The 14,676-nt window shown below is 41.3% G+C and overlaps 1 protein-coding gene across 1 annotated transcript in view; it reads left to right on the plus strand.

Annotated features, from left to right (window-relative positions):
• SUSD4 (sushi domain containing 4) overlaps positions 1-14,676 on the plus strand; it is a 48,996-nt gene that overhangs the window by 26,429 nt on the left and 7,891 nt on the right. Inside the window, exons 4-5 of the mRNA XM_017730170.1 lie at positions 278-466; positions 14,400-14,591. Coding sequence (XP_017585659.1) covers positions 278-466; positions 14,400-14,591 — 381 coding nt within the window. The remainder of the gene's footprint in view (positions 1-277; positions 467-14,399; positions 14,592-14,676) is intronic.

Raw genomic sequence — 14,676 nt, forward strand, 5'->3', positions numbered from 1 at the left:
GTTTGTTAAACAAAATACTGTCAGTTTCAGAAAACCTTTCTTGTATTTGTTGGGAGTGAAGCCCATGCTAGCAAAGCGTGTGGGCTAAACCACAAAAGGGTTTGAAACAGAATAATGAGGCAGATATATCTGAGGGAGATCATGCAGACATGCCATTCATAGTGGAGAGGATGAAAAATATCACACTCTTCAGTTTAGAAACTGTAACTGCGATGTGTGAAGATGACTGAGATAAGCACTTGATAATAAAAGAAACCTCCCTCTTCTTAATTTGCAGGTTGCCTGAGGCCATTGGTTCTTCCTCATAGTTACATTAACATATCTGAGTTCGGGGCCTCCTTCCCCGTAGGAACAGTGGTGTATTATCAGTGCTTTCCTGGATATAAACTAGAAGGGGCAGAGATCCTTGAGTGCATGTATAACCTTATCTGGTCAGATAGCCCACCTAGGTGCCTTGATGTGGAAGGTAAATGTCTTACTGTTTGTTTATCTTTCCATTTTGCAAGATCTGCATGCTCTCTGTGATTTTAACTCAGGGCAGTGGCTATGGTTCCACTCTGTGATGTTTCCAGTGGCTGTGCAGAGCCTGTCAGGGCTCTGCTGTGTGCAGCCTGCTGTGCTTCACTGAACCCTCAGCTCTTGGTGTTCCCTGAGTAATGTTTGCTCTCGCAGTGTCCCAAGTGCAAGAGGCAAAGCTCCTAATGATTGCTTTGCCCTTAAAATGCAAACTCTCTGCTGCCTTTTTGATCAGAACACTGAAGTTACATAACTCACCTCCCTGTGCACCTGGTCAGAGCTCCTACACATATGTACAGATTTCTGTGATAAGCTAAAAAATACTCCACAGAAGATCTTAGTTAGGGCTGTGCCAGCTGCAGTCATTATTTAGCACCACATGGTGCTGCACACCTGAGTATTTGCTCTCTCATGGTAGTTAACCTTAAAGAAGGATTGACAGCTAAAACGACTGAGCTAATTTATTGATGAGGAACATAAAAACAATTCAGTGTGAAACAGAGGTAAATCCTACTGAGCCAAAAGGCTCAGTGACTAGAGCCTGTGACTAGAGCTGGGATGGAGGGTGTTGTAGTGCATTTATATTTGCATCCCAGATATTTAAAACAGAGATACTGGATAGATTGCTCCATATGTTGCCAGAACTGCATAAACTACCCTCCTCCATCTTGACATCTTGAATGAAACATCCTAGGGAGTCAATGAGAATCCAGGTAACATCCTCTGCATTTCATTCCCCTAAAAGAACTACATTTTTGTTCTATTTCAAGCCTGTAAGGAAGCTATCTCTATGTAGAATTTAGCTAAAAGCAGTTATAGGAATTCATATGTGATGCTTATGTCACTGAACTAAGTGCTAAGCATTCTGGAAGTGCAAAAATTTGCCAAAAGCATCAACAAAGTGATAAACTACACAAAAATAATTCAATGAGCCTTATTTTTAGCTGGCAATTCAAGTTCCAAAATTCAAAAATGCCTTTTCAATTTTGGAATGACAAAACAAGATGATTTTTTTGTTTGTTTATTTAGCTCACCATGAAAGATTAATCCTCATTCAGCTAAGCCATTTTTGGAAGGCTTATTTGTTGTTGTTTATAGCTTGGAAAACACATTAAAAAATCAGAAGGGCCCTGTTAGGCTTAATCCAAACAATATAACTGATTTCACAAAAATGACAATTCTTCATTTAGAAAGATAAGAGCATGAAACTCAAGCGTGTGAAGCAGAAAAAGTTGTCTTACTGTCACTTAACACAGGTGAGCATTCCAGCTGCTATCAAAATACCTGGGAAAGCTCATGTGCTCGTTTCTTGCTTGTATTATAAAGTCATAGAGAGGCTCTTTTTCTTGATAGTTTAAAACATGAGCCAAGAACTTCTGCCCTGACAGTTCTACACTTCAAATAACATGTCAAAAGTTATCATCCCCACTCAGCTATGATGATCTGTGATGGGGGCATCAGTGTGTGCCAGATGCTGGGCCAAGGCCATCGGGGAGGCCTCCTGAGTTCGGATTTTGCTTCGGCCTCCCTTTGAATCACTTTCTTACTGCTCTCTTTAAATGCCAGACCTCTCCATGGTGATTTCACGTGGGCATCCCATCAATGCATGCGTTGAGTGAACCACAGGAGACCGAAGTCTGGAGCACAACACTAGCAAGAGCTGGTTTGGCTCAGTTTTGGGGCAGAAGAGAGAGCTTCCAGCAGCACTGAAGCTCCCCTGTGAGGTCACCCCTGACAGCTCCCCTTGCGAACTCGGCCACAGGGCTGCTTCAGCAGGTGTGCAGTGATGTTCAAAATGAATCCAGATAGGGTAAATCAACTCAAGATGCCCTTGTTTGAAGGTGCTTGTTCAAGTGATTTATGCAAGGAGTGCCAGTCTCCAGGAATCTTGTTACAATTCACTACTCTTATTCTCCACCTTGCATTCCAATGTCAAGCTCATTTTTCAGCATTCCTTTTATGTGTGTGGTGTAATCTCGCCAAGCAGTATTTTTCACAGAGGAAGTCGGCAAATAACAAATTAATTCCATTTATTTCTTTCCATGTTCAATTAAAAATGTATTGTAATGACATTTCCTGCTCAGTATTTTAATATGGTAATGATTAAAAGCAAATGACTGCTAGGAAGCTATAGCAAACCATTTGAGAGCTTTTATTCTCCTATAAACAATGCTGCTTACAGCATCCTCATTTAGATGTATGTTCTTGTTGAAGCCTCCACAGAAGGGATTTCCTAAATTTGTTTGTAGTCACAGAAATACTACATGTCAATCTGGTGAATTTTCCCCTCTTTGTTAGGGCAAAATAAATTCTGAATGAAGGGTTTGTAGCTCTATTTAAATAGAAGGTCACACCAGGGACCACTCAGCTCCTATTGCACATCAGGCTTTTTAGTGCTTCCCAGCCTTACCCTCAATATTGCTGAGCGCGGAGCTTCCACCAGCTCGGGTGAGAGACTCATTTTTGCTGTTAGGGAAGGAGTTTTTTTTCTGGTAAGTGAAATCAGTGCTGCTTTAGTCAGAGCAGTGCATAGAAACTGTGTCACCTGGCACTGAAGGGCAGCCAGCAGTGCAGAGCTGAGCAGTGACTGCTCAGAAACAGTTGTTTGCATCTGGCCAGGGCAGTGGTTATGGCTCCGGCAAAAAAGGACGCCTCTAGCTCCGCTTGCCAAGTGTTAGCTGGTGCGGGACCCTCTTCTTAAATGGTTGTACTTTGCCAGATTTAAAACATTTGGATTGATTTTTGAGTGCCTGTCTCAAGCTGAATCATGTGGGAGGCTTCAGTGAAATGGTTGAGCGATATCAGAGAAGGACAGTAAAAGAAACAGTGGTGTTTTACCAGTGCTGGAAGATTTTACAGTCATTTAGAGGATAAGATGAAGCATCTTCACACTGAATTTTCTTCTTTAACTTTCTTAATTTCCTTTTTTTCTAGTGGACTTCTACAATTATGCAGAAACTTTTTAAGCCTTCTTTTGTACTGAAACTCAATAGACACTTCCAAGAAAATTGAAGGAAAATGGGCTTTGGGTTTTTTTATATGATTTTTAAATTACCTATTTGGGGTTAATTATCCATCTGTAGAAACTGATGTTAGTGATTGCCTTCTGTAAAATCTGGTATGTAAAACATGGGTGCAGAATTAATGAGAGTGAAGAATATCACATGGGTTATAAACATCAATTGTAAAATAAATCAAATGGCTTCCAAAAACATTGGAGGAGAGCAAACACTTGAAAACATACCTGTATGGAACTCTGTGAAATGAAACACTTAAAACCAGGATATGTTCATAATATGGTACTTTAAGGTGAATAAAGATATTACCCAGGATTTGGAGAAACAAGAAAAAAACAACAAAAAACCCCAAACCAAACTGAAAAAAACCCCTTGGCCATGAGTACTTTGGGAATGTGACCTGTGTATGATTACACTCCTTGCCATCTGGACTCTGTATTTTAATTTTTCATGCCCTCTGGAAGTCTTCCAGGAAGATGTAAGGAATAGTTCTTATGAAGAACTGGGTGGAGAGTGGCAAGGGAGGCAGATGAGGAGAGGAAAGGCTGGGAGAATTTGATTATAATGCTAAAAAATAAGGCACTTTTAGGGATAGTGTCATTGGGAATTCCCAGCTTTGTATTTAAGAGTAAAAGGGAAAACAGGTTGATTCAATTTGCAAACAATAGACATGATCCTGTTACTTAGAATTTCTTGTTTCAGCATCATCCCAGCTGAACAGAAAAGCTGGTCTTGCAAGGAATCAAATATATTGCAATATCAAAAACTTCATTCTGCTTTCTGGGACCAGCAGATCCTCTAGCTGAGGTTAAGCTTGCAAGAATGTAAAACAAAAAATATTTCAAATTTGTGTCAGTAGATTCGAAATTAAAATGAAATAAACATGAGAAATAGACTTCAAAGGGGAGATTCAATAAGCAGAAGAGACTAAAAACACAGAAAAAAAAAAAGGTATTTCCGAACTCTGGACTATAAAGCCACCTGATTGTGAGGGTAGATGAAAAGATACAAAGCTAAGCAACCATAAAGGTGCCGAAAGGATTCTGAAAATCATAGAAACTATGGAAGAAAGGTAGGAGAAGGAAGGAGTTAAGAAATTTGTACAACAAAGGCAGAAGTGCAAGGGAACCCAAACCCCCCTTACCTGGGCACCACGAGATTTCTGGAGAATAAAAAGGGGTTAGTCAGATGAGAATCAAAGCCAACAAAGTATGCTGCAGAGAAAAAAATACTGCAGAAAGACAGGTAAGAATACAGAACAGAGCTTTAAAATTTTTCTGCTCATAAGCCTGGGGACAGACACATAGGGGCTGATAATTCTGATTTAGAACCTAGAAAGTAAAGAGTATGAAAGAGGAGGGTGATATTACAGATGAAACTCTGTACAGTTCAAATAGTTCAAAACAAAATAGCTGAAACTTTGTAACCAGTTATGTGCGAAATACTTTGAAGGAAAACTTCGCAAATCTGCATTCTTCTATAACAGTTCCTAATGCCACGAACAGTGATTGACACCGAGCTATCTATTTGATAAACTAGGCACTTAAAATCTTTTAAGTTCTTGAAGGAACATAGAGCAGCACTCTGAGAAAAAAGGATAGAAGTCAGCCTGTAATCAGTTATGCTCAGGAGATGGGATGAAGTAAGCAATCCTAAGCCTGAGGTGTTGTACATTGGTACAAACGCATTTTTCTCTGTGTTTCTTTGCTGACGTTGAGAAGGCTTTAGATAAATTCCAACATGACAGACTGATGTGTATCCTCAGGGAAGATAATGTTGATGCAACACATCTGCAACAGATAGAAGTCCTGTAGAGGGAGCAGAGGGCAGCAATACAAGCAAGTCATGAAACACTGTGGTATTGAGAAATTAAGTGAGGTAGATATCAGGACTCTGTTTTAGGTTTGCACCTACTCAGCTTGCAGGCAGGAGGGAGAATAAATTAAATGCTGTTCAGCTGCTGAAGAGGTCATCCAGGTTAACTGAGTTAATGTTAACATAGGACATATTGATAGCCTGGTTTCTAATAGCTGTGACTACAGTGGTATTTCACTGCCTACAGCAATACTTGTGACTCAAACTACAACCATAGCACCAGACAACCATATATCTAAGGACCTTTATTAGGGCAACACCCTTCTGTCAGTGACACCTTTAGTCTGATACCCAAAACATTAAATAGGCAGACAGTGTCTCACCCTGGGGGTGCTTGTAGCAGAAAGCAAGTCTGATGAAGAAGTTTAAGAGGATAGTTTTCTTTAGAAAAAGTCATTCAGTAATTCTCCTTGCTTCTGCCCTGTCAACAGTTCATTCATTCATCACCCAGGAGTGCAGAAATTATATGCATCCATGTATGAATGTGGAAGGTGAGCACTTTAACTTGGAGTATCTGGATTTTTGTGCTGTTGGAAAATGCTGAACTTGATCTGTCCACTTTTATCCACAGCTGAACAGGTGTAGAAAAGAATTGAATTCAAAAGGAGCATGGAGAGACATGAAATGCTAGATAGATAAGTCATGTTCTTCTGTGGACATGCTGCTAAATAGTCATCCAATCTCTTAACTCCAGCAGCTGTGTTGCAAAGTGAAACACAAAGAAAAACAGACCAAATTCAAGGCAGAATGGATACGCACCAAAGTGGGCTTTTTGCAGCTCTTGTTGTAAGGGATGGAGGGTTTAGAGAACAGGCTCCAAGTTGAAGACATTGTCCAAAGAACATAAATAGCATTATATTTCTACGTGACTGCTCCTTTTTTGCATTGCAGAAATCTTCCTTCATCTTGGCTGGGATTGAAACAGATGCCTTCTCTACTGTTCATACTTCTTCAAGAAAGCAACAGAATAACATCTTGTAATCTGTTTCTTTCATGTCTTTGGTATTGCTTGTTGCACAGGACTGCCACAGTAAATCATTGTTTTACACCTGCTCTATCACCTCTGTACCTTTCAGAAATTCCTTAGCATTTCCAGAATCAGCCAGACATCCCAACGTTTTCATGGAGCCATAATTTCTGCCCTGAAGTTGCACATGAGCAGCCAGATGCATGTAGTGTTTTATCCACACTGCTTTAAATATACTGTAGATTAGGTGGGGGACAGCAGGCAAAAATTCTTCCTGAGGGCTGTTTTATAATACTAATCTCTAACTGTATCTGACAAGGCTGCTTGGAAGGGAAAGTAACACATTGCCTACCTTTATGGACATGTTCATTAAATTTGGCCACATAGTGCACTCACAGAACATCTTCCACAAATGGAGGGAACTGTAGCTACGGACTCTGTGCATCAGGAACTCTACTCGCTTGTTCGTTTCCAGAGATAAAAACCAATATTTAAAGGGTGGCACTTTCACCAATCAGTGTAGGCAGGCACTTGGGAACTGAACATAAATAACAGAAAACAGCACTCCTCCATGCCTTCCTGGTCTTGTAAGATGGCTTGTGAAATTACAGTGGTAAGATCACCTGCTGGTTTTCCTCCCCATTTTTTTTTAACTTGTAGCTCTCCAATGGGCTCTTGTGCTTTTTCTTACCTAATGTGGTCTACCTTGATTTCCTCAGCCTTCAGCTAAGCCCTGGAATACAGCTTGTCTATTCCAGCCTTCTTGTCTCCATCAATTCCTGATGACTGGTGTAGGTAACTCCACACAAGCTCAAGGGATTCTTGCTTATAACAAAGAAGAAAAAGCTATTCAAAACAGAGGGATTAAAGTAACATAAAAACCCACCGATACAGCCAGCTCACAGTGAGCACTGGCTTCTGCAGACATCCCTCACTGGAGCCTTTGGCTGTCTGGCTTTCTTAGGCAGCTTCCAGACTGCTCTCTCTCTCCCCTCTACCTCCATTATACTTGTAAGCATTTTGGTCTTTTCCAGTCCTGATGTTATCCTGGGATGCCTGTCAAATACCCAAGCCTTGACTTCCATCGGAATTTTCTAATTCCTTCCTGCAAAGTGTCTGTGTAGTCCCCAGCATCTGCTTCTCAAAGTCCTAAAAAGACCATTACTGGTCATAAAGTCAACCACTCATTAGGGAAGGAAGAAACAAAACTGGAAGCAAGTGATTGAAGAAAGCCAAAATGATCTGCTGTAAATGAGACCACAGTGCTCAAAGCACTCACATGTGAATAATGAATATAAATATTTCCTTAAAATTGTGGGCCTCTTGCTGAAAGAAGTCCTAACTCTCTAGCTGCAAACTTGTCATCAATGTTTTGTAGTTTAAATGGAACTTTCACTGCTTAACTTAACAATTTATAGGAAAAAGATCACTTGGGGTGTGGTTCATCCTGTGTTTGTTGTGAAATGCATTTGAAACTAAAGACCTCAGCATTGATATCAGTGTTTCACAGGACACTGTGCTGGGAAGGGCAGACTTGTTGAGGTTGAGTGTGAATTTGGCATGATGCTCCTGTAGGAGCTCAACTGACTGGAACTGCAAAAGCTGCTCTGTAATTTGGAATTCCAGGAAGGAATAAGTGATTGTAAATCACTGTCTGTTTCCATTTTGGAATCAGCTATTACTAAATTATTTTTAAAATATGTTTGAAACTAGTTTTATGCTGTTTCATTCAGGCTCATACAGCTGCTTTCAGTGACTGCAGTTCTCAGCAAGATGCTGTTTGTCAAAGCTAGACCAGAGAAGCAGCTTTTCTTTAAAAACTTAATTATTCAATTCATTTCACACTCTGTAGAAGGTGAGAAGTTCTTCTCACTGTGTGCACATTGAAAGGCTTACCTCACAGTCATAGCTGGTTCAGAATTACCCAGGGGTGATTGCCTAGGGGTACAGCCAGCAGCCTGGAGCCAGGAGACCTGGGGTGTGTTCCTGGCTGCTTGAACATTGACTTGCTGAGTGGTTGAGAAGAAATTGCTTATCTGTCACGTGTCTTTTCAGAAGAAAACATGTAAGTGGCATTGTGATGGTTAAGTAATCAAGAAAGGTTAAGACTGAAAAGAATTTGGATGCTATTGGCTAAGAATACAATATTAATAATAACTCTTGCTCTAGGCTTTCAAGAAATAAATTCTCTGGCAACTTGAGAGTTCAAGTAAGCATCTTGTATCTTTATTACATATTCAGTCAGGCTTAAATAGGATTTACTCTATATATGAGTGCTCAGTTATTTCCATCAAACTTTCTATTCTGTTATTACTCTTGGTGCTGCTGTTTTGCTGTGGGAATGAGTAATCAGAAAAGTTCCTCAAAGCATGGCATCACTTTCAGAACACAAATTCAACGGCCTCCAAGTTTGTTCCACTACAGCTGTAACATGCACCAAGTCTCCCTTCACAGTGCAAGCAGCATTTGTTGTAGGAATGTTTCATTAGGATATTGTTAGGCTAATGTTCACAATAAATGAAAAGTTGCTCCAGTAATGCTTCCTGTTCTGCTTACATTCCTGAAGAGTCTAATTTTAAAAAATCTCATTAAGTAGGTGTTCTTAGAATGAGGTGTTTTGACAGGACTTATTTTAAAGCAGCTGGTTTTTGTATTTCCCTCCTTTTACAAACCTCTAAATTTCTTCTTCAAGCTTTTGATTGGATATGAGCAGTTGAGTCCAGTAGTTTTTCTTCCATCCTACTTAGAATACTTGAAATTTTAACGAGAATTTTTGTTTTGCTATTTTAGAATTAAAATAGTTTGGGTTTCGTACACCTCTGTAAATTGAAATCTAAATATAGAATAGAAAAATCCCTTTTTTAGTATTCAAAGTGCAGAATTAATTTCCTCAGGCTCTGTACTGTGCAGTGCAGGTGTGATTCACTTGCTGGTAATACCTGTGGAAATGGACTGGTCTGTCAGGTGAACTGGACAGGAATTCTTATGAATGTGAAAGATAAACTTCTTGGTTGATGATTTGTTTTATTCTGAAGGTGTGAAGGGTGATGACACTGAGGGAACCAAGAAACAAGTTTTGTTAGCACAGTGTTCATAAAGAAGCGGGAAAAGGAACAAACATAATCTTCATCTTCTATGTTCCTGTAAAAAAATATAATTTTCAGATCTTGCATCCCCAAGCATGTGTTTGTACAAAGGCAGTATGTGGAAGAGCATCCCTCCTTTAGGCCTCAGAAACCAGCCAGTAAAGCTTCAGATGGGGACCTGGCCACCCTGGATGGGAGGGGTCAGACCTGCTGGGACATGCACAGCTGTGGTCTCATGGAGCTTGGGTTAAACATTGGTTGGGATGCAGTAGCCAGATGATAGGTGTCCAGATTTCTGGTGATCATTAGCGTCCTGATGTGTACAAGAATGTCAAGTGAGGGTCAGGAGAAGCTCTTGTTGTTTCCTAGTTTGTGAGCAAAGCAGACAGTGTGTCCCCTTCTGAGCGAGACACACCAGCGTTTTCCCGCGCAGTGGAATTTATAGGTTTTTATTTGTATCTTTCTCATCTGGAAGTTTCATCTTAATATGTTCTCACTCCTTGCATAATGAGCAGGCATTCACGATGTGTTTGGAAGAATTTATTCTTTATTTTTTATTTTATTAAGAGTTTATTCTTTATTAGGTGCTGATGTCTCTAATCCTGTCAATCCCTGTGTCAAACAGGAATGGCTGGCCTTACACTGGGTTTTCTGCTAACTAAGCAATTAATGTCCTACACAAAAGGTGGACTACTAGCTTGAGAGAAATAAACACAGGTGAAAAATAAATTTGCTTGTTCCTACCCCTTATTTTGTTCTATAAGTGAGTGTCCTGTACTGCAAGGCATTTTTGCTTTTATTTTTTGGCCCACATAAAAAACACTGGGCAAAACCTGAATGATTACCATCTGTCTGCTTTGACCACAGACTAAACCCACTAGCCTTTGAACACTGACTGAAAAACAGGTTTTGAGCAGTGTAAATATCTGTAACTCCACTGTTATCTCTCTACCAATGGCTTTTAAAAAGTCAGGCAATGTCTTTATTCTGTGCCATCGATGTTAATTGAGAATATGCTAATGCCAAAAAATTCTCCCTCCCTCCTCCAGTTCCAGTGCCAACATTGCAGAACTACTGCAGCATCCTCTGGGCAGAGTTTAAAAAGCTTCTTGACCATAATGGGTAGGAAAAATCACTGGGTGAACCACATTAATTCCTCAAGTGCCCGCAGCCTGTGCCACCCTTCCCTGACCCTACTCCAAGGGATGCAGCTCTTGCACTGCCAGGCTGTGATGGAGAGGGCACTCTGTGGGGCAGACCAGCCCTTGCCTCTGCTCCAGGCCACAGTGTCACACTGCTGGTAACACAAAGCTCAACTCCCCAGGTTTTAAGCTCTTCTTGATAGTGCTAGTCCTTCATTAAAATCAGCCAGAGCAGAAAGCTGGTCTCAGTGGAGAGCCCTCAGCTCCAGCAGCTCCTAGGAGCAGGCAGGGAAGTCCACCAAATCAAATCAGGAATTCTTCCCTTCAACTTCCTTGAGTAACAGGACTCTTGAGCATCCAGGAAGGGATTTGTTTGCCATATAAACACAATTGCTCTTTCTTTTTGATGAACGATTCAACTTTTCAGCTGAGAATGCTGAGCTATAAAGTTCCTGTAAATCCCCATACAGTCTGTGGGCAATTGCTGTACAAAGACAGATCCAGAGACCTGGGATCACCTGCTGCAGAACCACCAGCAGACTCTGTTTGAATTATGTCCGTCCCTCTGCCAAGCTCCAAAGTTAAGGACACAGGCATGTGGTCTTTTAATGCTGGTTGTCAGACAATACTACTGGATTATCCATGCTGGATGTTGTAATTAGAGCATTAAAGTCTCCAAAGCCTTATAAAGTGAAGATGCTGAAAGCTATTGGTAGTAAAAATTTAGTGTCATTTTTAAGAAAAACACTTAGGACTTTTTTTTTGAGCTGTGAAAACTTCCTGAAGTAGAATTCCCTTATTTCTACGATTAGTGTGCATACTGCTATTTGACAGTGAAAATGTACTTGTCAGATACACTTCCATTGTAATCAGTGGCTGTTTTCATTCTGCGAGTTTGATGCATTTGCCTGAAGTCCATGGCCTGTAATTTCCAAACACAATTAGGGTTCATCACTGGGAATGCTAGAATTTTAATTTTCCTAAAAAACTTCAGTGGCCTTAGGTTTGGCACCTGAGTTTTCCTCCATATTTGATCTGGCACATTCCTTTAATCCGTGTAACCAGTGTCATACACTGGCATCAGACCCTATAAGGTGACCGGCTCTGCACTAAAAATTTTCTGTCACTGGGAGCCAAGAGAGTTCAGCAGCCTTCCAGACTTTCATAATCTTTATTTTCTATGATCGAAACTAAGGCCCACTTGCTGGCTGTCCTTCCACTGGCTTTAAAGGATTTTGGATCAGGATGACCATGGGAATGAAGTGAGTTGAGAAAGGGACTGAGTGTACGACTGACTGCCCAGAGCTCAAAGTGAGTTCTTTTGGAGTTGTTTGTGATGTATCTTTCACGTGATTTGTGAAAAGAGGCTTTGAACCTGAGTGCTGCAGACGGTGCATGGGGGCCAGTTTGCCCGTGGAAGTGTTAAAGGGATCCTGAAACCGGTTGAACGTAAAGTTCACAGGAGGCGGTGAGTGATACCCTAAGAGAGTTAGAATCCCTGACCCTTGCAGTCCAGTTGACATAAGAATGAAGCACTGTTTCAGCTGAGCTAAAAGCCCTCATTTTCAAACCTGTTCCATTACATCTGCTGGTTGCATTTTCCTGCAGGAGCTGTTGGCAGGTATGACCCCTTAAACCTCGACTCTAATTCATGACTAATACTTGGCAGGGCAATAAAAAATTGTTTGCAGAAGTTTCCAGGCAGCACCAATAGACAAGCATTTCCCTTGAAATATAGATGTGTCTGTGGAAGGGGTGGCACTCTTTTTAGTACTGGGGATATATCCTACACAAGGAGTGATACTCTTGGTTTTGGGTGTTATAAAATACACCTCCATTTGTAAACAGACTGACAGCTCCGTATCTGGGTTGTCCCCACAGTGTATTGCTTTAAATCTGCCTAGAAACGTGTCATTCTTGAGCTGACCCACATTGCTGGGACGCCAGCTTTGAGGGATTTTTTATTCAGCAGGCTGCTTTGGTTCTCAATGACTTTAAGAGGTTAGGGATGATGTAGAGGCTACATTGCTGGAGGGGAAAATTAGTTTCTCTGAGTGTTGCTCTTTGTGAAAAGGTGTGCTCTACTTGCTCATTGCTAGAAAGGTTGTGGGCATCTACACATCTCTTGCACACTGCCAGAGCCTGGAAAAACTCAGTTCCAGAGGAGCTTAAATTGTTCTCTTCCTTTGTTCTCATGCTCTAAGCAGAGGTAATAAAAATACACCAGGTTTCCTTATGGTAGGCCAGGATAATGGCTTTCACTGATCATTTTCTTTTTAACACAAGAATGATTAATAGGTGCTTTCCTACTATTTCAGTCTGACAACCTCACCCTAATCTCAAGAAAATTGTTTTCAGTATTGAGTTGACTTCCCAGTAAAGTATTCCTCTTTGTTGTGGGCCCAGAGACTTTGGAAAGTGTGCAGAGCATTGAGGATGTGAATTTTTATGTGATTACTCTGATTTCAAGTTATTATTAAGCCTTGCCAGTGAAAATGCAAACAAAACCGTGTCTCCGGAGGATGGGGAATAGACATTGCTGCACATTGTAATCAGCCTCTCTTGAAGATTCATTTAATATCTTGTGTATTTTTTTATGAAATGCATTATTCATGTAACAAGATTCACAGGAAGAAGCAGCTGAATTGTAATTTCTGGGAAGATTCTTCTTCCAAGAGATGTCATTTTCATTATTTAAATCAATGCAGTAGGTCTTGCCTGCATGAGAGAGGCGTGAAGTGAAGGGAAGAGCCTGTAGATGAGGCACTGAGCCAGCTGGGAACTGCCTCTGAAGGGAAATAAAAGCAGCCATCCAGTAACTGAAGCCCCCTTTTGGGTCAGTATGTAGTCATTTGAAACATCATTACACTTTGTAGAGTTTTTTTGCTCTGTGCTAGAAGCACTTAAGAAAACAGTAATCAACTAACACTTAGACAGTGGAAAAGTTTCCTCTCTTGTAAAAATACTGCTTGCGAGCTGCTTTCCCCACTGCTGTTTTCCAGAGAGTGCTCCCTCAGTTCTCCATGGAGTTCATCTGCCTGGGATGTTGTTCCGGGGCCTACAGGAAAAGTCCCACATGTTTATATTGCAATTCTCTCTTATTTACCTAACCCTAAGTAAACCACTCTACTTAATTAACGCAGGCTCAGCCTCTGCTATATTTAAGACCTCACTCCACCAGTGGTCCCACTGAGATCAGTCAGGCTGTTCAGAAATAACAAATCACAAACACCACCAGTAGAGTTTAAGCTCAATTTAATAAAATTACAGTGATACAGACTGCACATGCTTAAGCAACACTAGGTGCTTTGCATCTCTTGCAGCACTGCTGATGGCAAACTTATTTTTAAAAGGTATTTAATTAATGCATATAACCATTTAATTATGTTAATGTAACAGAAACCAGCATGTTACAGCCCAATTATAAATGCTTCGTGAGGAGCGTGAGTCTCCTTGTTTGGACTGCCCCGCTCCATCCCCAAGCAGCCACCTGATGGGCATGTGTCCCTTTTTGTCTTCCTCTCACCCTCCTCTTCCCACAGAGGATTGGAAGCTTCCCAGATCCCACCTCAGTGACCGCCTGGCATGTGCATCCCTCCACTGGTATGGATGGGCACCTGGCCTCCCCGGGCAGTGGCCTGGTACCACTGAGACAAACCCAGAACCACAGGGAGCTGAGAGGGAGCCTGAAGTGTGCCTGCTGCATTTTGACACTCTGAAGCTTCACTGAAGCTGCCCAGTGGTGGGTTGCTGGCATTAATGTCTTTCTCCTTTTCCCTTTGTTTGTTTGCCCAAGTTTGTCCACTACCTCCAATGGTGAGTCATGGAGACTACATCTGCCACCCGCGGCCTTGCGAGCGCTACAACCACGGGACGGTGGTGGAGTTCTACTGTGACCCTGGTTACACCCTCACCAACGACTACAAGTACATCACCTGCCAGTATGGAGAGTGGTTCCCCTCCTACCAAGTGTACTGTGTCAAAACAGGTAAGGGATAGTCCTATGCTAATAGTCCTGTCTTCCTACAGTCCCTCATTTTGGAGCAGATTTGTAGGTCGGTAATGCCTGCTGA

The sequence above is a fragment of the Corvus brachyrhynchos genome, unplaced genomic scaffold (assembly GCF_000691975.1).
Source record: "Corvus brachyrhynchos isolate BGI_N302 unplaced genomic scaffold, ASM69197v1 scaffold101, whole genome shotgun sequence".
NCBI lineage: Eukaryota > Metazoa > Chordata > Aves > Passeriformes > Corvidae > Corvus > Corvus brachyrhynchos.